The 18,046-nt window shown below is 46.9% G+C and overlaps 2 protein-coding genes across 5 annotated transcripts in view; one reads left to right on the top strand and one right to left on the bottom strand.

Annotated features, from left to right (window-relative positions):
• arr (low-density lipoprotein receptor-related protein 6) overlaps positions 1–18,046 on the top strand; it is a 123,863-nt gene that overhangs the window by 61,885 nt on the left and 43,932 nt on the right. For 3 of the 4 annotated variants that reach the window (XM_089559932.1, XM_089559924.1, XM_089559920.1), the window contains 3 exons: positions 9,148–9,547; positions 10,973–11,113; positions 17,129–17,237. In XM_089559932.1, coding sequence (XP_089416058.1) covers positions 9,357–9,547; positions 10,973–11,113; positions 17,129–17,237 — 441 coding nt within the window. In that variant the 5' untranslated portion in view covers positions 9,148–9,356. Of the gene's footprint in view, positions 1–4,704; positions 4,976–9,147; positions 9,548–10,972; positions 11,114–17,128; positions 17,238–18,046 lie in introns of all 4 variants that reach the window. The other variant, XM_089559940.1, reaches the window with a different exon arrangement.
• crim (QVR superfamily protein crim) overlaps positions 10,941–18,046 on the bottom strand; it is a 64,203-nt gene continuing 57,097 nt past the window's right edge. The window contains exon 5 of the mRNA XM_089559985.1: positions 10,941–11,161. Within this exon, the coding sequence (XP_089416111.1) occupies positions 11,146–11,161 (16 nt within the window). The 3' untranslated portion in view covers positions 10,941–11,145. The remainder of the gene's footprint in view (positions 11,162–18,046) is intronic.

Here is an 18,046-nt window from a genome sequence, read left to right as displayed (position 1 = left end):
AATTTTTTATAACTGTACATTTTGTTTGGTGCTGACTTATTTCGGCACCAAGGTGATGTGGGTTATGCATTTCTGAAGAACTCAAGTTTCTGTGGTTGTTCCCGGAATTCAATCTCAGATGAGAAAAATCTGATTCTAGGAGTAACACCGGTACAGCATGGTGCCTGACTTGTGTAGGAAAGCAGTTGAAATACCTCATTAACCGGTGGTAACTGCGAGTGAGAAGTCGGTGTGGTGTGACTTATGGTCGAGGAAAGTGTTTGCCTTGTGGTTGGGAAGTGTGGCGGGGAAAACAGCCTGCTCTCCAAAAAAAAGGCCGTTGGGCTTATCTATAACTTCTTCAGCGGCACGCCTTTACCCTCTTCACCTAGGTGCCCGTTATCTCCCGACACTTAAACTTGAAGGTGTTTGCAGAGTCATGTCGAGAGCTCTCATGAGATAGCGTTTCCTTTGATGTCTCCTGTCAGGGTCATACCTTTGATATTAAGTTGCATGCGTGCTATGCCATACCTCATGATAGACGCACATGGCGGGAGCAATTGCACGTTTTCCTTTTTTCCTGCTTATTACTGCACATAGTAGAGAATAGCAGAGAAGTGTAGTGAAGTTTCATGAGCTTTTGCTTCTGTGCATGGCTGCTTTTGTGCCTGGTCACTTGGTTTTATGAGCTAAACTAGCATCATGTGTAAGTAAACCAACTAAAATAAATTAGTACTTTTGTTTCGGTGGGCTGGTTCATTTCTTCAAAAGTATGTACGTGCTCAAAGGACATGTCTTATGTGTTGCTTCGTTTGTCCCCGTCTTCTTTGCGCAAGTACGTCCTTGAATAAATTTAATTGTGCTCTGGTGGGTCATGAAAATCTAGTTTTGGGGGAGTTGATTTTGCATCATGAAGCGAATAAAGTGGTGAAAAACGCAGTCACAAGGAACAGTACACAAAGTACTACTACATACTAAGTCATTGAAAAAGAAGATAGCCATGTTTGTACAGACTCTTTAGCTCCTTACGCGCCTAGGTCTGAGAACTGCAGTCCTTGGAGTGACAGATGGAAACCATATTTGCTTATTGCCTGCCTAGCCTGATAGGCCCCCTCACTTCAGCCGCTGCGGCTGCTTACCCGATAGACACGGGTTTGCTCCCAGCCACGGCAGCCGCATTTTGATGAAGGAAAAATGCTAGAGGCCCGTGTACTGTGTGATGACAGTGTACAGGTGCCGTCAAAAGTAAATGGAAGGCAGTTTTAACGAAAAAATTTAATCACTGCCCGCTCAATTCATGCATTCTTGAATACATATGTGCAGACTAATTGTGATTGTGCGAATCGCACTGTGCACCAACAAACATGGACCATTATGCTTTAGATTTAAAGAAATTAATTTTTTTTTTGGCAAAGTCGCCTTCCATTTACTTTTGATGGCGACTGTACATTAAGGAACCCCAGGTGATCAAAATTTCCAGAGCCTTTCATGACAGCATCCCTTGTAGCCTGAGTCGTTGACATGAAACCCCACGAAACCAGTCCTCTTCACTTCAGTTACGTGTTTGGCCTGTCTGTCTCGGCTTTAACACGTCACGTCCACATACTGGCGTCTTAGTGCAGTTGCAGGTTTCCTAATGAATATATTGAGAGCCTTTCTCATTCCTGACCTTCCACTATTGCGGCCCCCGATGGGGACACTGATTAATCAATCAGTCTAACAGGACCAGTATTCCATTGGTCGTGCCCATTTTGCACCTTAGTAACTTATTTCTGAAATTTATATTTCATGTGAATGTTTGCCACTGACTTGCTTTTGTTAGTGAACACAGGCTAGATGAGTGTAGCAGGGCCAAAACTACTTCACTTCTGTTACACTGAGAAATCATTAAGATGATGAAACACGATACTTAAGCAGCTATGATGTCTTGTGCTTTGGGCAGCTTCTGGATCCGTCTGCGTCTGACTTTTCAGCATTGCTAAGCCTATTTCTTTGGCTTCGAGTACTGAAATGTAGCTTGTGTCCCAGTAGCCAATCGCTGCAGAAAGCAATGTTTAATTTAGTGCATGCAGGGGTGGGCTAAGTAAGCACTGTGGGCGTTCTGTGAAAGCTTGGATGGAAGTGCTATTCAACTCTCTAGGCAGAAAGAAGAATGAACATAGTCACATGTCTGGGGTTAGAATGGTGCTTGTGAGCTGTATGGGTCCGTGGTCACTACAGAACACCATGTGCCTTTTGCCTTGTTGAGGTATCTGTCGTATAAGATGGTTTTGCGAAATGAGCGGGTTTTTGTTTTCATTGTCTTTTTTTTTCGCTTTATTTTGTTCCTTAGCCGGTGTCAAATGAGGGGGCCAATGCTGAGGTCTAAAAGTATGACAAGTCCTTGGCCCCTTGTACAAGTTTCTACATCAGTGTACGGAGCACGCAGTTCGGCCAGCAGTGCAGATATAGAAAGCAACTTTTCAAAATATTGAAGGAAACGTTGGATCACTCTTCACATCAGACAAAATGATCCAAAACAGTAAAAACAAAGCAAGGCTTCTGGTAATATATGTAGGTCAGTATGCAAAGGGCAAGGCAACAATATTCAACAAGTGCTAAACCAGCACTACATACATCAAAACTAAAAGAAAAAAATCGGAAGTGTTACTTTAGAACTAGAAAAGCACAAAGCACTGGATGCACTTTTCATCTGCAGCCGCGGAAATAACTGATTTGATGATTCAGCAGATGTGGTTGCAAAAATTCTATATATCCTCCTGAGACCCGTGTATGGCAATTTGTCCAATATATTGGACATTAGCTTTTAAGCCAGTACTCCCGCGCCGAAAGATTCATCTTCATAAAACCCCCTTGTCCAATACATTGGACAACTGGTGGCGCCATCTGTGCACCTTTTTTGAAATTAAACTGCTCACTTTCCCGCCAAAACACTTTGAAAACGGCGGCGTTCAGCGGCGCGGCGTTCTATGGCACCTGCCGGAGAAGTAAGTGTTGTTTCTGCGATTTCTACCTACTTTGAACGAGTAAAATTTGTTGGATATCGACAAAAATAGAACAGAAAACATGTAGATATCATAATTGTAACTCTACATGACCTAACTTTTCTGTGCTTTCAATCTGATTTCACGTGTCCAATACGTTGGACGCTGGGACTCAGCCCGGTTATTTTGACCGCGCTTTTGAGATGGCTTTCGCAATAACTGTAAACGAATACTGCTGGTATTTAACGGCTGGGGACGAAATAACGTCTTTTTTGTTGTAGGAGACAGGCTTCGCGTTCCTGATGAGACGGCCGAAGCAGTTTTACAAAGAATTGCACAAGCCAACACATCAGTTGGTTGGTTTAGTTGGTTTATGGGGTTTAACGTCCCAAAGCAGGCTATGAGAGACGCCATAGTGAAGGGCTCCGGAAATGTCGACCACCTGGGGTTCTTTAACGTGCACTGACATCGCACAGTACACGGGCCTCTAGAATTTCTCCTCCAAAGAAATTCCAGCCGCCGCCGCCAGGGATCGAACCCGCGTCTTTTGGGTCAGCAGCCGAGCACCTTAACCACTGAGCCACCGCGGCAGCCTCCAACACATCAGACATTGACCTATCGGACAGCGACGACGACACTATTGTCGATCCAGAAAGAGCAAGAAACCCAAGAAACGTCAAGAAGCAAGAAACGTCAAGAAAAAAAAAACCAGAAACAGAGAGTGACAGTGAAGTTGAGTGGAGCCCACCATCAAAGCAAGCTCGACGAGGAGAGACCAACAAAAGTGCCTACCACTTCCCAAGGCTGTCTGACGCAGCTAACGCTGCGCGCTGCAGGTTTGAGGGGTGCACCATGAAAACAAAGTTTTTTTGCACAAAATGTCAGCAGTTCTGCATAACAAAAGACAGAAGATGCTTCGAAAAGGCACACAGCAAGTGAGCACAGCGAAACTTTTTTATTGAGTTGACGTATATTTTGCTACTTTGACTTTTGTCATAATAAAGTTTTTTTTTCGCACAACTTTCACAGCTTTATCGGAAGTATTTTGTGGCACGCCCACTGGGTGGGAAAATACGGCTAGAGTCCTAGTGTCCAATATATTGGACATCGTGCTGAGCTGAAACTATTAGTTCTGTTGAGAAAATATCTCTCACTTTTCACCTTTGTACTCCTACCAGCTTATTCTGAAACCCTACAAAGTTTTTGTGCACTCAAATTCACTTCGGGTCTCAGGAGGATATAATACATGTCATTGAGTCACGAATGAAACAGCTAAATTAACCAAGAAATTTCTACATTCACTTTTAGAAACGGGGAAGGATTTGTTTAAGTCGATAGCCATTTCAGGTCTGTTCAATAGTCTAGTGCACTGAGAAGTTAGCGTTTGTGACCATAGTTCGGTCTTACTGTAGGCGCTGTCCTCATAAGATTACGGATCTGGTATTTGCTGTGTGCTATCTGAGAGACATGCAGTTTGTTTCTATAAATCCACTGCATTAGTTAGAAGTAGTAGACCTGCTTTGCATTCAGCATGTTGTATTTGATGAAAAGCGTCATCGCCTCTGTAATTCTCTCGCAAGCATAGTACCTTTTTTTTGTGCGATTATTGATTTATTATAGGCTGTTGTAGTTCCCCAAACTAGTATTCCATAACTTAACCTGGAGTAAAAAAGAGAATAACATGTTGTTGGTGCTTGTCCTTTCTTCCTGCCTTGAGGATTGTTCATTCTCTACTTAACAGTTATAGATGGCGGGGAATCCTCATACTACTACCGAGCAGCTGTTAAGAGGTGCTCCACTGCAGTGGCAGGCGGCTGTTTCTACCCCAGCCACCCGTAGGGATTGTGCAACCCATGTTGCTCTTCCCGAGCAACCTCTCGCGCAGCTGGCGTGATGCTGCTGCGAACTTACCCGAGCTTACCCGAGTAACTCGGGTTGTAACTCTGGTTGCTAGGCAACGGCACAAGATCGTCGGTACATATGTACAGCGACAAGATTCTTGGTTGTTGTTGGTGAGCATATGAGTGCCTTCACACTGATATAGCGGTAACATTAAAGAGACATAAAGAGAGCTGCGTGGATGAGAGAACAAACTGTGTAGTTAGTGATATCTTAATTGAAATCAAGAGGAAGAAATGGAGTTGGATGGGGCATGCAGTACGGACCATATATAACTGTTGGTTTCTTAGGGTACAGTGTACTAGAAGAGACAACCTAGCGCATGAGAGAGGCTGCCCATTGGGTGCTTGCTCCTGCCAGTAGCAAACGAAGTGGCTGGGCTGCTGTCTCCCACTCCTGAACGTGTTCCTGTGGTTTGGTTTATGGTTTATGGGGGTTTGATGTCCCAAAGTGACTCAGGCTATGAAAGACGCCGTAGTGAAGGGCTCCAGAAATTTCAACCACCTGGGGTTCTTAAACGTGTACATCGCACGGAACACGGACCTCTAGAATTTAGCCTCCATCGAAATTCGACCCACCGCTGCCGGAATCGAACCCGCGTCATTCAGGCCAGCAGCCGAGTAGCATAAGCACTCAGCTACCATGGTGGCGTGTTCCTATGGTGTTCTGAGTTCGTATGCAAACAGAATTGGGGACTTGCATTGCATCGCGTGTGTGGTGCATATAACAATGAAACATTTCTTTTCAGTTACACAGCCGGTACTCCAACAGTGGTTTAGGTAAAAATGGAGTGTCCACTCGAATGCCGTGGTAATCCACCAATTTCTGGCAGGGCTGCGATCGAGTTCTCTTCAGTGGGCGGCGAATGGTGGTGCCGCTATGGACATGTGGAGACCCCTGCCTGTTACACTGTCTGTTCTAGTTCACTGTAGTAGGGTAAGAGAGTGGGCAGCAAGGGAATGGAAACAACGTAAGCAGAATTACAGGTGGGGAGATGTGTTAAGGAAGCGTCTGTTCTAGTTCACTGTAGTAGGGTAAGAGAGTGGGCAGCAAGGGAATGGAAACACAACGTAAGCAGAATTACAGGTGAGGAGATGTGTTAAGGAAGCGTCTGTTCTAGTTCACTGTAGTAGGGTAAGAGAGTGGGCAGCAAGGGAATGGAAACACAACGTAAGCAGAATTACAGGTGGGGAGATGTGTTAAGGAAGCGTCTGTTCTAGTTCACTGTAGTAGGGTAAGAGAGTGGGCAGCAAGGGAATGGAAACACAACGTAAGCAGAATTACAGGTGGGGAGATGTGTTAAGGAAGCGTCTGTTCTAGTTCACTGTAGTAGGGTAAGAGAGTGGGCAGCAAGGGAATGGAAACACAACGTAAGCAGAATTACAGGTGGGGAGATGTGTTAAGGAAGCGTCTGTTCTAGTTCACTGTAGTAGGGTAAGAGAGTGGGCAGCAAGGGAATGGAAACACAACGTAAGCAGAATTACAGGTGGGGAGATGTGTTAAGGAAGCGTCTGTTCTAGTTCACTGTAGTAGGGTAAGAGAGTGGGCAGCAAGGGAATGGAAACACAACGTAAGCAGAATTACAGGTGGGGAGATGTGTTAAGGAAGCGTCTGTTCTAGTTCACTGTAGTAGGGTAAGAGAGTGGGCAGCAAGGGAATGGAAACACAACGTAAGCAGAATTACAGGTGGGGAGATGTGTTAAGGAAGCGTCTGTTCTAGTTCACTGTAGTAGGGTAAGAGAGTGGGCAGCAAGGGAATGGAAACACAACGTAAGCAGAATTACAGGTGGGGAGATGTGTTAAGGAAGCGTCTGTTCTAGTTCACTGTAGTAGGGTAAGAGAGTGGGCAGCAAGGGAATTAAAACACAACGTAAGCAGAATTACAGGTGGGGAGATGTGTTAAGGAAGCGTCTGTTCTAGTTCACTGTAGTAGGGTAAGAGAGTGGGCAGCAAGGGAATGGAAACACAACGTAAGCAGAATTACAGGTGGGGAGATGTGTTAAGGAAGCGTCTGTTCTAGTTCACTGTAGTAGGGTAAGAGAGTGGGCAGCAAGGGAATGGAAACACAACGTAAGCAGAATTACAGGTGGGGAGATGTGTTAAGGAAGCGTCTGTTCTAGTTCACTGTAGTAGGGTAAGAGAGTGGGCAGCAAGGGAATGGAAACACAACGTAAGCAGAATTACAGGTGGGGAGATGTGTTAAGGAAGCGTCTGTTCTGGTTCACTGTAGTAGGGTAAGAGAGTGGGCAGCAAGGGAATGGAAACACAACGTAAGCAGAATTACAGGTGGGGAGATGTGTTAAGGAAGCGTCTGTTCTGGTTCACTGTAGTAGGGTAAGAGAGTGGGCAGCAAGGGAATGGAAACACAACGTAAGCAGAATTACAGGTGGGGAGATGTGTTAAGGAAGCGTCTGTTCTAGTTCACTGTAGTAGGGTAAGAGAGTGGGCAGCAAGGGAATGGAAACACAACGTAAGCAGAATTACAGGTGGGGAGATGTGTTAAGGAAGCGTCTGTTCTAGTTCACTGTAGTAGGGTAAGAGAGTGGGCAGCAAGGGAATTAAAACACAACGTAAGCAGAATTACAGGTGGGGAGATGTGTTAAGGAAGCGTCTGTTCTAGTTCACTGTAGTAGGGTAAGAGAGTGGGCAGCAAGGGAATGGAAACACAACTTAAGCAGAATTACAGGTGGGGAGATGTGTTAAGGAAGCGTCTGTTCTAGTTCACTGTAGTAGGGTGAGAGAGTGGGCAGCAAGGGAATGGAAACACAACGTAAGCAGAATTACAGGTGGGGAGATGTGTTAAGGAAGCGTCTGTTCTAGTTCACTGTAGTAGGGTAAGAGAGTGGGCAGCAAGGGAATGGAAACACAACGTAAGCAGAATTACAGGTGGGGAGATGTGTTAAGGAAGCGTCTGTTCTGGTTCACTGTAGTAGGGTAAGAGAGTGGGCAGCAAGGGAATGGAAACACAACGTAAGCAGAATTACAGGTGGGGAGATGTGTTAAGGAAGCGTCTGTTCTGGTTCACTGTAGTAGGGTAAGAGAGTGGGCAGCAAGGGAATGGAAACACAACGCAAGCAGAATTACAGGTGGGGAGATGTGTTAAGGAAGCGTCTGTTCTAGTTCACTGTAGTAGGGTAAGAGAGTGGGCAGCAAGGGAATGGAAACACAACGTAAGCAGAATTACAGGTGGGGAGATGTGTTAAGGAAGCGTCTGTTCTGGTTCACTGTAGTAGGGTAAGAGAGTGGGCAGCAAGGGAATGGAAACACAACGTAAGCAGAATTACAGGTGGGGAGATGTGTTAAGGAAGCGTCTGTTCTGGTTCACTGTAGTAGGGTAAGAGAGTGGGCAGCAAGGGAATGGAAACACAACGTAAGCAGAATTACAGGTGGGGAGATGTGTTAAGGAAGCGTCTGTTCTGGTTCACTGTAGTAGGGTAAGAGAGTGGGCAGCAAGGGAATGGAAACACAACGTAAGCAGAATTACAGGTGGGGAGATGTGTTAAGGAAGCTTGCTGGGGTTGGGTGGACATGACTCATGTTGGAGAAGGCCGATTATAAACCTGTGTGGGGGGGGCCTTTGTTCAGTAGCGAATGTAGGTGAAAACAACTCTCCCCAGTTCAGTCCACGCTGCTGGTAATTTATGTGCTGCATTTTACCAGTTGAGCTACAGTAGCTTGTTGTGCTACCCTCCACGCACTGAGATGCCTATTTTTGTGAATATCTAACCCTTGAGAGCTAACAAGCAGTGCTACCGACCCTAGGAGCAGACATTGGTGGTGCAGTGCTGGTGAAATTTAGAATGTGGTTGAGGTTATTTATGGGAAAATGACTGAAATACTCTCGTGCTGCCTGTGGCATTACAGGCTGCCAGAACCAAGGCCCATTCTATGCAGTGAGCCAGCAGAAGTAGTGGTGATGAGAGCTTACAGCTAGCTACTGGTGTAGTTCTGCCGTACATGTGCGTTCCAGCCTTCTTTTCTGAGTGTTATAGATTTACCTTGCAGTACAGCACTAATTATAGCCTTTTCCACTTGGGCAGTTCTTGAGTAATGGCAAAAAGATTTTTATTAAAAAGTCAGTTAATTCTTGAGTTTCTCTGCATACAAGCTCTTGTTTCATTCATCGTCAAGTTCCTGCGCAGCAAAGATAGGTTCCAGGCTTCTGCCCTTGTGTGTGGTGCAACAGAGAAACAGCTATGGGAGAGAGAGTATTTATTCGCAGCCACTTCTTTCTGCTGTTGGCGGCACTTGTGGTGGCCTTAACTGTCTTCTGTCGGCTGTGCAGGGGTGCGCCTTCTGTTTGCCAACCGCAAGGACATCCGTATCCTGGAGCTCGATGCGTCGGGCCGGCGTGCCAACAGCTCTCGGCTGGTGGTCGGTGGCCTGGAGGATGCGGCGGCCGTGGACTTCCTTTATGACGCCGGCCTCATCTTCTGGACGGATGTGGGGCTGGAGGTTATCCGGCGCCGGCCGCTGGATGCCTCGGGCCCCGACATGACAGTGGCCTCCATGGGGGTGGTGTCCCCCGACGGACTGGCCTGCGACTGGGTGGGCCGCAAGCTCTACTGGACCGACTCCGAGACCAACCGTCTCGAGGTGGCCGAGCTGGATGGCTCCCACCGGAAGGTGCTTGTGTGGCGCGACCTGGACCAGCCACGGGCCATTGCTCTGGTGCCCACGGATGGGTGAGTCTGGGCTGCTGCTCAGAACACGGTGTGCCCAAAGCCGTCTCAAATATTCCAGCATTCCATGACATTCACTGGCACCCAAGGCATGGAGAACAAAAGTCTGGTCTCCTCTCTTGGAACATCTGAGTCTTCAGAACTGGTGACCATTGCAGGTTAAGGGTGGTGTGAAGAGTGGCCACAGCTTAGAAACGTGCAATTGATGCTGCTTTATTTGTGCTAGTGCAATAGGCAATGAATGGGCCGTGCTCCCTCTAGTGAGTGTCGCTGCAGCATTATGGTTTGCTGAAAATGTGGTACATGGAGGCACCTTTGAAAGAGAGGTTGTCTTCCCAGCTGCATGCTGACACTTGCTGATGCTCTGTTGAGGTAATAATGGGATGAACTGATACTGCTGTATACGAACATTAGGGGCGAAGGCTCTTTCTTTTCATTTAAGTAACTTCATCATGCCATCAAGTTACATCTGCAAAATCAGTGGTATCAAAGTAGCTTCAATGTTTACCACGCAACTCTGCGTATGCTTACCTTAACCAGGGCTGTATGTCCTACAGAAATTTAAGCTATTTTTCTTGCAAAAAAAAGTACTTCTGCTTATTAAAGTGTTAAATGATATTTTACTCATTTGCATCACTGAAGTATGATTGCGGGGAAAGAAATATCATGGAAATTTATTTTCTGGGAACTATGAGTGCACATTTCTGCCAATAGCCATAACTGCATTGCAGCAATGAGCATCTTTACACACTGACGGCTGTGGGTCACATGCATGGTGTGTTGCTACGAACCGTTGGTCATTTGAGTGCCAGATCCTTGGAGGATCATGGTCTTACCTTAGAATCTTGCGACGTCTGCTAGTAAAATGGTCTAGCAATCTGTTTTACTTTGTGCATTTAATTCGTGTCGGTCGTCGGGTGTGTGTCCCATCATTGCTAGTTCGGGTTAATTATGTATTTGGAGTATTCGCTGGGACTGCGCAAATTCATCATAAAAATCTGTGTCACAGCATGAAAAAGAGACACGCATCGGGGCTGTCATAGAAATTTTGTAAAAAAACGCCAGTCCCATGTAAGGGCTGCACCCCATCGAAACTGTGGAAAAAAAGTGCAGTCCTCGCATGAGTGTTTACGGCAGCTGTGTTGTCTTTACATTGCAAAAGCCTAGCATAAAAGGTTGGACAACTTTATTTATTTTCGTATACTGCAGTCGCATTTTTCATGTAGCATGTAGTGGCATCACGAAAAGCAACCTCTTCTGTGTGACAGCCTTAGTGACAGCAGATGGACCAGAGTGGGCTTCCGAGGAAATGTCAAACTTCTGAGTTCCTGAGTGATGTGAAACAGTAACCCCCCCCCCCCCCCCCCCCCCCCGAAGATCCTCCTCGGCTGGGCAGGGAGTAAACTTAGCACTGTGTGCACTGTGCAGACTGCTGTACTGGACAGACTGGGGAGACGTCCCCAAGATCGAGCGGGCCAGCATGGATGGGAACCTCACCACCCGGCAGGTCATTGTGCGGGAGGACATCTTCTGGCCCAACGGCCTCACCGTCGACTACCAGGCTCGCAGGTCAGCCACCTTTTGTTTGTTTCTCGTGCTTTTCACATTGCAGAAGCACTGTGATGGGGCAGAGGCAAAAGGCGACAACAGTGATCATCTGACTAGTTCCTTGTCCCTGCAAAAACTTGCACCACGAACAGGGTGGCAGTACTGACACTGCTGGGTGAATGTATACATTTAATGAAAACAAAAAGGGGAAAAAAGAAAGAGAATTATATTCAATAATCAAGTATAAAATTTATACGCATTGAAGTATGGACATATTCTTTGGTTTGGTTTGGTTTTTGAGAAAAGGAAATGGCGCAGTGGTGCGTAAGGGAAGGGAGGAAGGTGGGAGTGAAAGAAGAAAGAGAGAAAGAGGTGCCGCAGTGGAGGTCTCTGGAATAATTTCGACCACCTGAGGGTCTTTAAGGTGCACTGACATCGCACAGCACATGGGCGCCTTTTGCGTTTCGCCTCCATCGAAATGGTCGCCGCGGTCGGGTTCTAACCCGTGTACTCCGGCTCGATAGACCAGCGCCTTACCATTGAGCCACTGCGGCAGGTAGGATATATTCTTTAAAGTTCATTGTGGTCCTCACAATAATAAACACCGCATATAAAGCAAAATATAACTTGAAAGGGGGAATGAAACACGTTGGAGAGGTTGATGCATGCCACTGTAATAAAGTCTAGCATCGCAGATTAGATGCATGGCAGAACACGCAGTAAAAGGGGGGGGGGACTACAGCACCCATCCTGTCTACCATATGTTTTATGGTGTGACTTAAGTTTGTGCTTGGTGTGACTTTTGTGAGTGCTGTATTTACGTGAATGTAACCCAGCTATGAAAAAAATGCGAGGGGCTAGTTTGCGCCCATAAGAAAAAGAAAAAAAAAAATGTTACGATCATAGCGCCAGATTGCAACTCAAACGGCAGACATGACAGACAGTGCCAAAATGGTACTGCACACAAAAGTTATGAACAAGTACACGTTCATGGTTATCCGTGCTCTGCTGAGTGTCGACAGATTTGTGCACCAAAGACACTTTGCCAATGTAGCGCTCGCGCAGAGGCACTTGGCATCGTCTGCTGCACCGCTCATGCACGGCAGCGAGTGGTGTGCAAGAACGCTGCAGCAGACGATAAAGAGTGGAAGACCGTATCTGTGTGTGTTTATTCATGTTCGTCACTGCTTTCCTTGCTGCTCTTCTCGAGTGTGGCGTTGTCGTCTGTGCCGTCAGTGCTGTTCAACGGGAAACAGTTGAGAAATGCACGTGACACTGTGTGTGGAGCAGGCCAGTGCCTCCCACTCGTTCACAGTCCACTTCGCAACCACTGAGGCAAAGAGTTGTGGTTTCTCCTTGCGTGTCATGAACCTGGTGGTGAAGCAGTCCTGACAAACAGGGAGGATTTGCTGTATATTCGTACCCTGGTTCCGAATATAACGTGAGGGGCTTCCTTAAAATTACGATTTCTAGAATAAAAAAACTTGTGCTGTATTTGTGTAAACACAGTCAAACCTTGGTATAACGAACACGCATATAACGAATTATTGAATATATCGAACTCTTCCAAAATATTTTTATCAAACACATGTATTTTTAACTTCCTATAGCTAACGCGGTTCGGCATAAAACGGATATAACGAACTTCGCAACGCCAAGCACTACCTCAAGAGGCAGGCTTCGTTGCACTACAAGTGTGTTATGCGGCGCAGCAACCGTTCCGGACTACCTCGCAGGCGCCGACAGCGCCACAGATGCCACGTCGGCAGTGAGAGTTGACAGCCAAAGAAATCGTTCGCATCTCACAATCGCTGACAGCGCCACTTCAGCAGCGGCGCGATGGAATGTTGCTTTTGTCCTTTTGCGTCTTTTGCGTTTTAGTGTTAGCCGTGCGTGGTCGTCGTGGCGTTTTGTGGAGGCTGCGTCGGTGGTCGTGTCGAGTGTGGTGCGCGGGCGTGCGTAGTGCTGTGATGGCGGTGAATGCGAAAAAAAAGAGCAGCGCTGACGTTAAAGACCAAGCTCGAGATTATTCAGTGTGTGGAGAGCGGCGAAAAGAAGTGCGTACTTGCGGACTTATTTGGCATCCCAAGGAGCACTTTGAGTACAATTTTGAAGAAGAAAGATGCCATCAAGGCACAAGCACAAAAGACCACACGGACAAGTGCACAGCGTCTTCGGCCCCCTGCATTCAGCGACGTGGAGAAGGCGCTCTACAAATGGTTTTTGGATATCAGAACTCGGAACATACCGGTTTCGGGACCGATGCTTCAACAAAAAGCAAAAGACTTTGCCTGTATCCTTAATGCCGAAAACTTCGTCGCCAGCTCCGGATGGCTGCAAAGGTTTAAGGCACGCTATGACATCGTAGGCAAAACGATCTCTGGCGAAAGTGAGACGGTTAACTGCGAGAGCATCAAAAAGTGGTTGGAAGAGGAGTGGCCACAAATCCTTGCAAAATATCAGCCCAAGGACATCTTTAATGTGCACGAAACGGGCCTATTTTGGCAAATGCTACCCAGGCATACCCTTGACGTGCGTGGAGAGCTGTGCCATGGCGGGAAGCAAGGTGTTACGTTCTACCGGCCAAAGGCCGGCAGCAACGTGATGAAAACAGGCCGATTCGCAGAGCAGAAAAGACGCCCCTTTATTTCCAGCTCGGAAATATATAGAGAAAAGAGAAGAGAGAAAGAAGGAAAGAAGGACCATCGACACATGCGCGGACCACATGCGCCGGAGAGGCGCATGTGGTCCGGATTTTGTTATCTGCAGCATTCCTTTCTCCTAGTAGCCGTAGCGCTCCACTGGCTTTCTGGTTCTTGTGGACCGACGTTTCTCAGGAACAGGCCCCTCGGGAAGGTCTTGAGCCTCGTAATTCGGTGTTCCTAAGGTCGTAGGAGGAGATTTTTCCGGACTCGACGTTTCCCTGCTTCCGTCTGTGTCGGATGAGCGTTTTCAGATCTGGTCGACATGGCGTCGAACGACTCCGTCCTCAGTTGCTACAGGGACTAGACGGGCACCACTCGTAGATTTCACTTTTCCTGGTGTCCACTTTTCTTCGACGCCGTAGTTGCGCACATAAACGGCATCTCCCGGGACGAAGTACCAACTGGCGGAATCAGCCGCTGGATTTTTGGGCATTTCGTGGCTCCTAGGAGGAAAACACATGTCTAGTCTTGTACGCAAACGGTACCCAAGAAGAAATTCGGACGGTGCAAACCCTGAAGCCTGTGGCGAATTCCTGTAGTTGCAAAGAATTCTCGCCAGAGCAGTTGCCAACTCCACACCAGGCATTCTCTTCAAACCCTCCTTGATAGTTCTCACGGCCCGTTCTGCGAGACCATTGCTTTGAGGGTGATAAGGTGGGGTCCGGATATGCTCGATTCCATTTTTCTGCAGAAATACAGCAAATTTGGACCCGGTAAAGGGGGTACCGTTATCCGTAACTATGGTGCGGGGCAATCCAAACCTGCTAAACAAGGTTCGCATGCAGTCGGCAGTGGCAGTAGCGGTTGCTCTAGATACTGGAATGGATTCTATCCAATTGCTGTGAGCGTCGACGATTACCAACAGCATCTTGTTGGCCCTGCGTAGTCGGCATGCAGCCGTGACCACCTCTCGCGCGAAATCAGCCAGCTGACGGGGTTCCGTGCAGGTGGCATGGGCTGCGCCTGCACACAGTTTCGACACTTTGAGACCATCCTACAAATGTCTTGATCTAGACCGGGCCACCAAAAACTAGCCCTCGCCTTTGTCTTCATGGTAGACGCACCCTGATGAGACTCGTGTAGCATCTTCAATAGTGTCTCACGCGCTGCACTTGGTATCACGACACGATGGCCCCAGTACAACAGCCCCTTCTCCACAGACAACTCATGTCGCCTTTTCCGGAATTCCAATGTTTCCCTTTTGTCACCTTCCTTGACGGAGGGCCATCCTTCTGTCACGTACCTGCATATCGCTTGCAAAAACCTGTCAGCTGCTGCAAGTGCTTGAATCTCTTGGTGGGAAACGGCTGGCTGGTCCCATTCGTCCATGATAAGCACCATTTCCGACAGATCTTCGGTTTCCGCTTGCGGCTCCTGCAGCGATTGAGGCAACCGGCTTAAAGCGTCAGAAATTAGCATCTGTTTGCCAGGTTTGCAGACGAGCTTGTACTTGTATGCCCCGAGCAAAAGCGCCCAGCGCTGAATTCGGGCGGCAGCCATGACAGAAGTTTGACGATCCTGTCTGAGAAGACCCAACAAGGGGCGGTGATCCGTTACAAGCGTGAACTCACGTCCCAAGAGGTAATCGCGGAACCGTGTCGCACCAAACACCAGGGCTAAAGCTTCTCGCTCAATTTGGGAGTATTTTCTCTCAGCTGAGGTAAGCGTCCGTGATCGGAAACCAATTGGCCTGTCTTCTCCATTTACTCGGTGGAAATTTATTCGATTTGCTGTTTGAATTTTCAGAATATTTGCACACCCCTAATTAAAACAGCGTTTTATATATCTTATCCGAGCTGTGGGACATAGAGAATATTTTGCTGGTTTCAAGGTAGGCCCTCAATTCCAGGCTGCTCAATGCCTAAGCTTAGCGTTTAAGCCTCAGTTAAGCAAAAGGCATCAGTGGTCGAGCACTTGGCTCAGGCACAGATGCGTTGGTAAAATTTTCCCGGTGGTCTCTTTTTAAGTTGATGTTGGTGGGGGAGTGTGATTGAATTGAATTTGCTCTTTGCTTAAAAATATTAATCGTTAAAGCATCCATGGTTTCGTCTTGTGTGCAGGGCTTTCTGGATGTGTTGTGCCATTCAGGATTATGTGGGAAGTCTCTTCTTTAGTGTCACATCTTGCGTGTAAGGAGGAAGGTGGGGGTGGTAGTTGTTTATTTTAAAGAACAAAGAAAAAAAAAGTGACCGAAAAGAATGAAGCTGGCCGCGGCAGTTGCTGCAGCCGGTGCAGGTGAAAGGGAAAGGGAGACGAGTGCGAGGAGAAGTACAGAGGGGAGCGATGGCAAGAAGGGACAGGGAAGAGCTTTGTACACTGTTTACAACATACAAAAGTATTCAAGCTCGCGCGCAAACGTCCAGGCTCTGTCTGAAAATAAGTGTGCCTCAAGCGGCCACTGTGCACAGTCATTTGCAGAACATAAGGAAAAAGAGCCTTTCGGTGGCTTGGTGCGCTCGCTATTTCAGCAGTGGTGCACGAAATGCTGGGAAGTTAGTTTTGGGCCTCTTAATATGCGCAGATTACTTTCTGCGCAGTTGAAAGCACTCATGTTTCACATCATTGTGAAGGGGCTGTGACTTAAGGGGGGGACACTGGTCTTGAAAAAAAAATTTTTATTAATGAAGTCACAGTTACGAAATCTTCAGGAAATATGTATTTTTGTGTGCTGATTCTAAATATGTCATTTAATTTCATGTAAAACAATTTCTTGAGCACTTATGTAACTTTTTATGCTAGTATTTTGCGGAGAGTTTTGTAGAAAATTTGCTGCGGGAAACTCGCTGAAATGTATGCCATTGGGTTCTCTTGACACCAAGGAATACAATAAGGGTAAAATTGTCTTCCTGCCTATCACAGAACTTAAGTTATAGAGTTTTGAAGTTGTCGCTTCAGAAATGAGAAGGAAAGTGTGTATTCCTGTTTCTGAAGTGGCAGCTTCAGTACCCTATTACTCAAGTTCTATGAGAGCCAGGATGATAATTTTACCCTTATTGTATTCCTTGGTCTCAAGAGAAGCCAATGGCATGCATTTCAGCGAGTTTCCTGCAGCAAATTTTCTTCAAAACTCTCCGCAAAATACTAGCATAAAAAGTGCATAAGTGCTCAAGGAACTGTTTTACATGAAATTAAATGACATATCTAGAATCAGCGCACAAAAATACATGTGCCCTGAAAATTTCATAACTATGACTAAATTAATAAAATTTTCTTTTCAAGACCAGTGTCCCCCCTTAAGAGCAGCAGCATCTGTGTGGTGATGATCCATTTGGGGTATGCTTGCTGCTTGTTTGCCCCCTGTAACTGAGCCTCTTGAGTGGGTGTCGTGCAGGATCTACTGGTTGGATGCGAAGCTGAAGCTGATCTCGTCCATGGACTATGATGGCAAGAACCGGGCGGTGGTCATCCATGGCTCCCTCTCGCTGCCCTTTGCCCTGACGGTGAGTGGTGTAGGAGTCAGTGCAGGGTGCTCTGCATGGCGCTGTATGGGGCCATGTTGGTTCTGTCCTGAAGAGCCAGCTCTGCCCTGCTGCTCATCACATGTGCAGCACAGTTAGGTATGCTATGTGTATGTATGTATGTACGTACGCACGTACATACCCGATGTATGGAGCCTGCGTGGAGTAGGAGCTTTTGTGAGCAGTGGAAAATCAACTTGTCTTGTTGGTCTTGGTGTGGGCGTTTCTTTGAGAATGCTGTGAAACCCGGTTGTAACAAACAGCATGATTCAGTGCAGTTTGCTCGATGTATGGAATAATTTGATATACCCGAACCCGCTTATAACGAACTTTAGTAAACTTCAGTACCAAATTCGTTATACGCGATGTTGTGAACAGTAGAGCGAAAACGCACTCACAAAAGGAAAACCATGCCACTCACCATGAATGATCTACTCCACAAGTAATTTAAGGGTGAGAAATGTACACCTACTTGCAGATCGGCAGTGATTTTTGTCTAAACACTGCGTTTAGCTCCATCAAAGAGAATCGCATTTTTGACACGTGGCATCATTTCAGCGAACTGCAGTTTGCTTCCCTTGTATTCCCAAGCGGTATCATTACAGCACATTGGTAGCAGAAAGGATTTGGCGAATGATCGGGTGAGGGTGGTCATCTTGTGGCAGCGGCTTCTTGGTCTCCTCGGTTGTGCTAGACACCAGCACACTGAAAACAATTTCCCGAGTACAACGGGGTTGATGTCACGGCTATGTCATCGTCAACCGTCAAGGAATCCTCAAAGGCAATTTCTG

The sequence above is a fragment of the Amblyomma mixtum genome, chromosome 1 (genome assembly GCF_055824585.1).
Source record: "Amblyomma mixtum isolate Tamu chromosome 1, ASM5582458v1, whole genome shotgun sequence".
NCBI classification, from domain to species: domain Eukaryota; kingdom Metazoa; phylum Arthropoda; class Arachnida; order Ixodida; family Ixodidae; genus Amblyomma; species Amblyomma mixtum.
The sequence above is the reverse complement of the archived record's forward strand: the minus strand, read 5'-3'. Positions and strand labels throughout refer to the sequence as shown.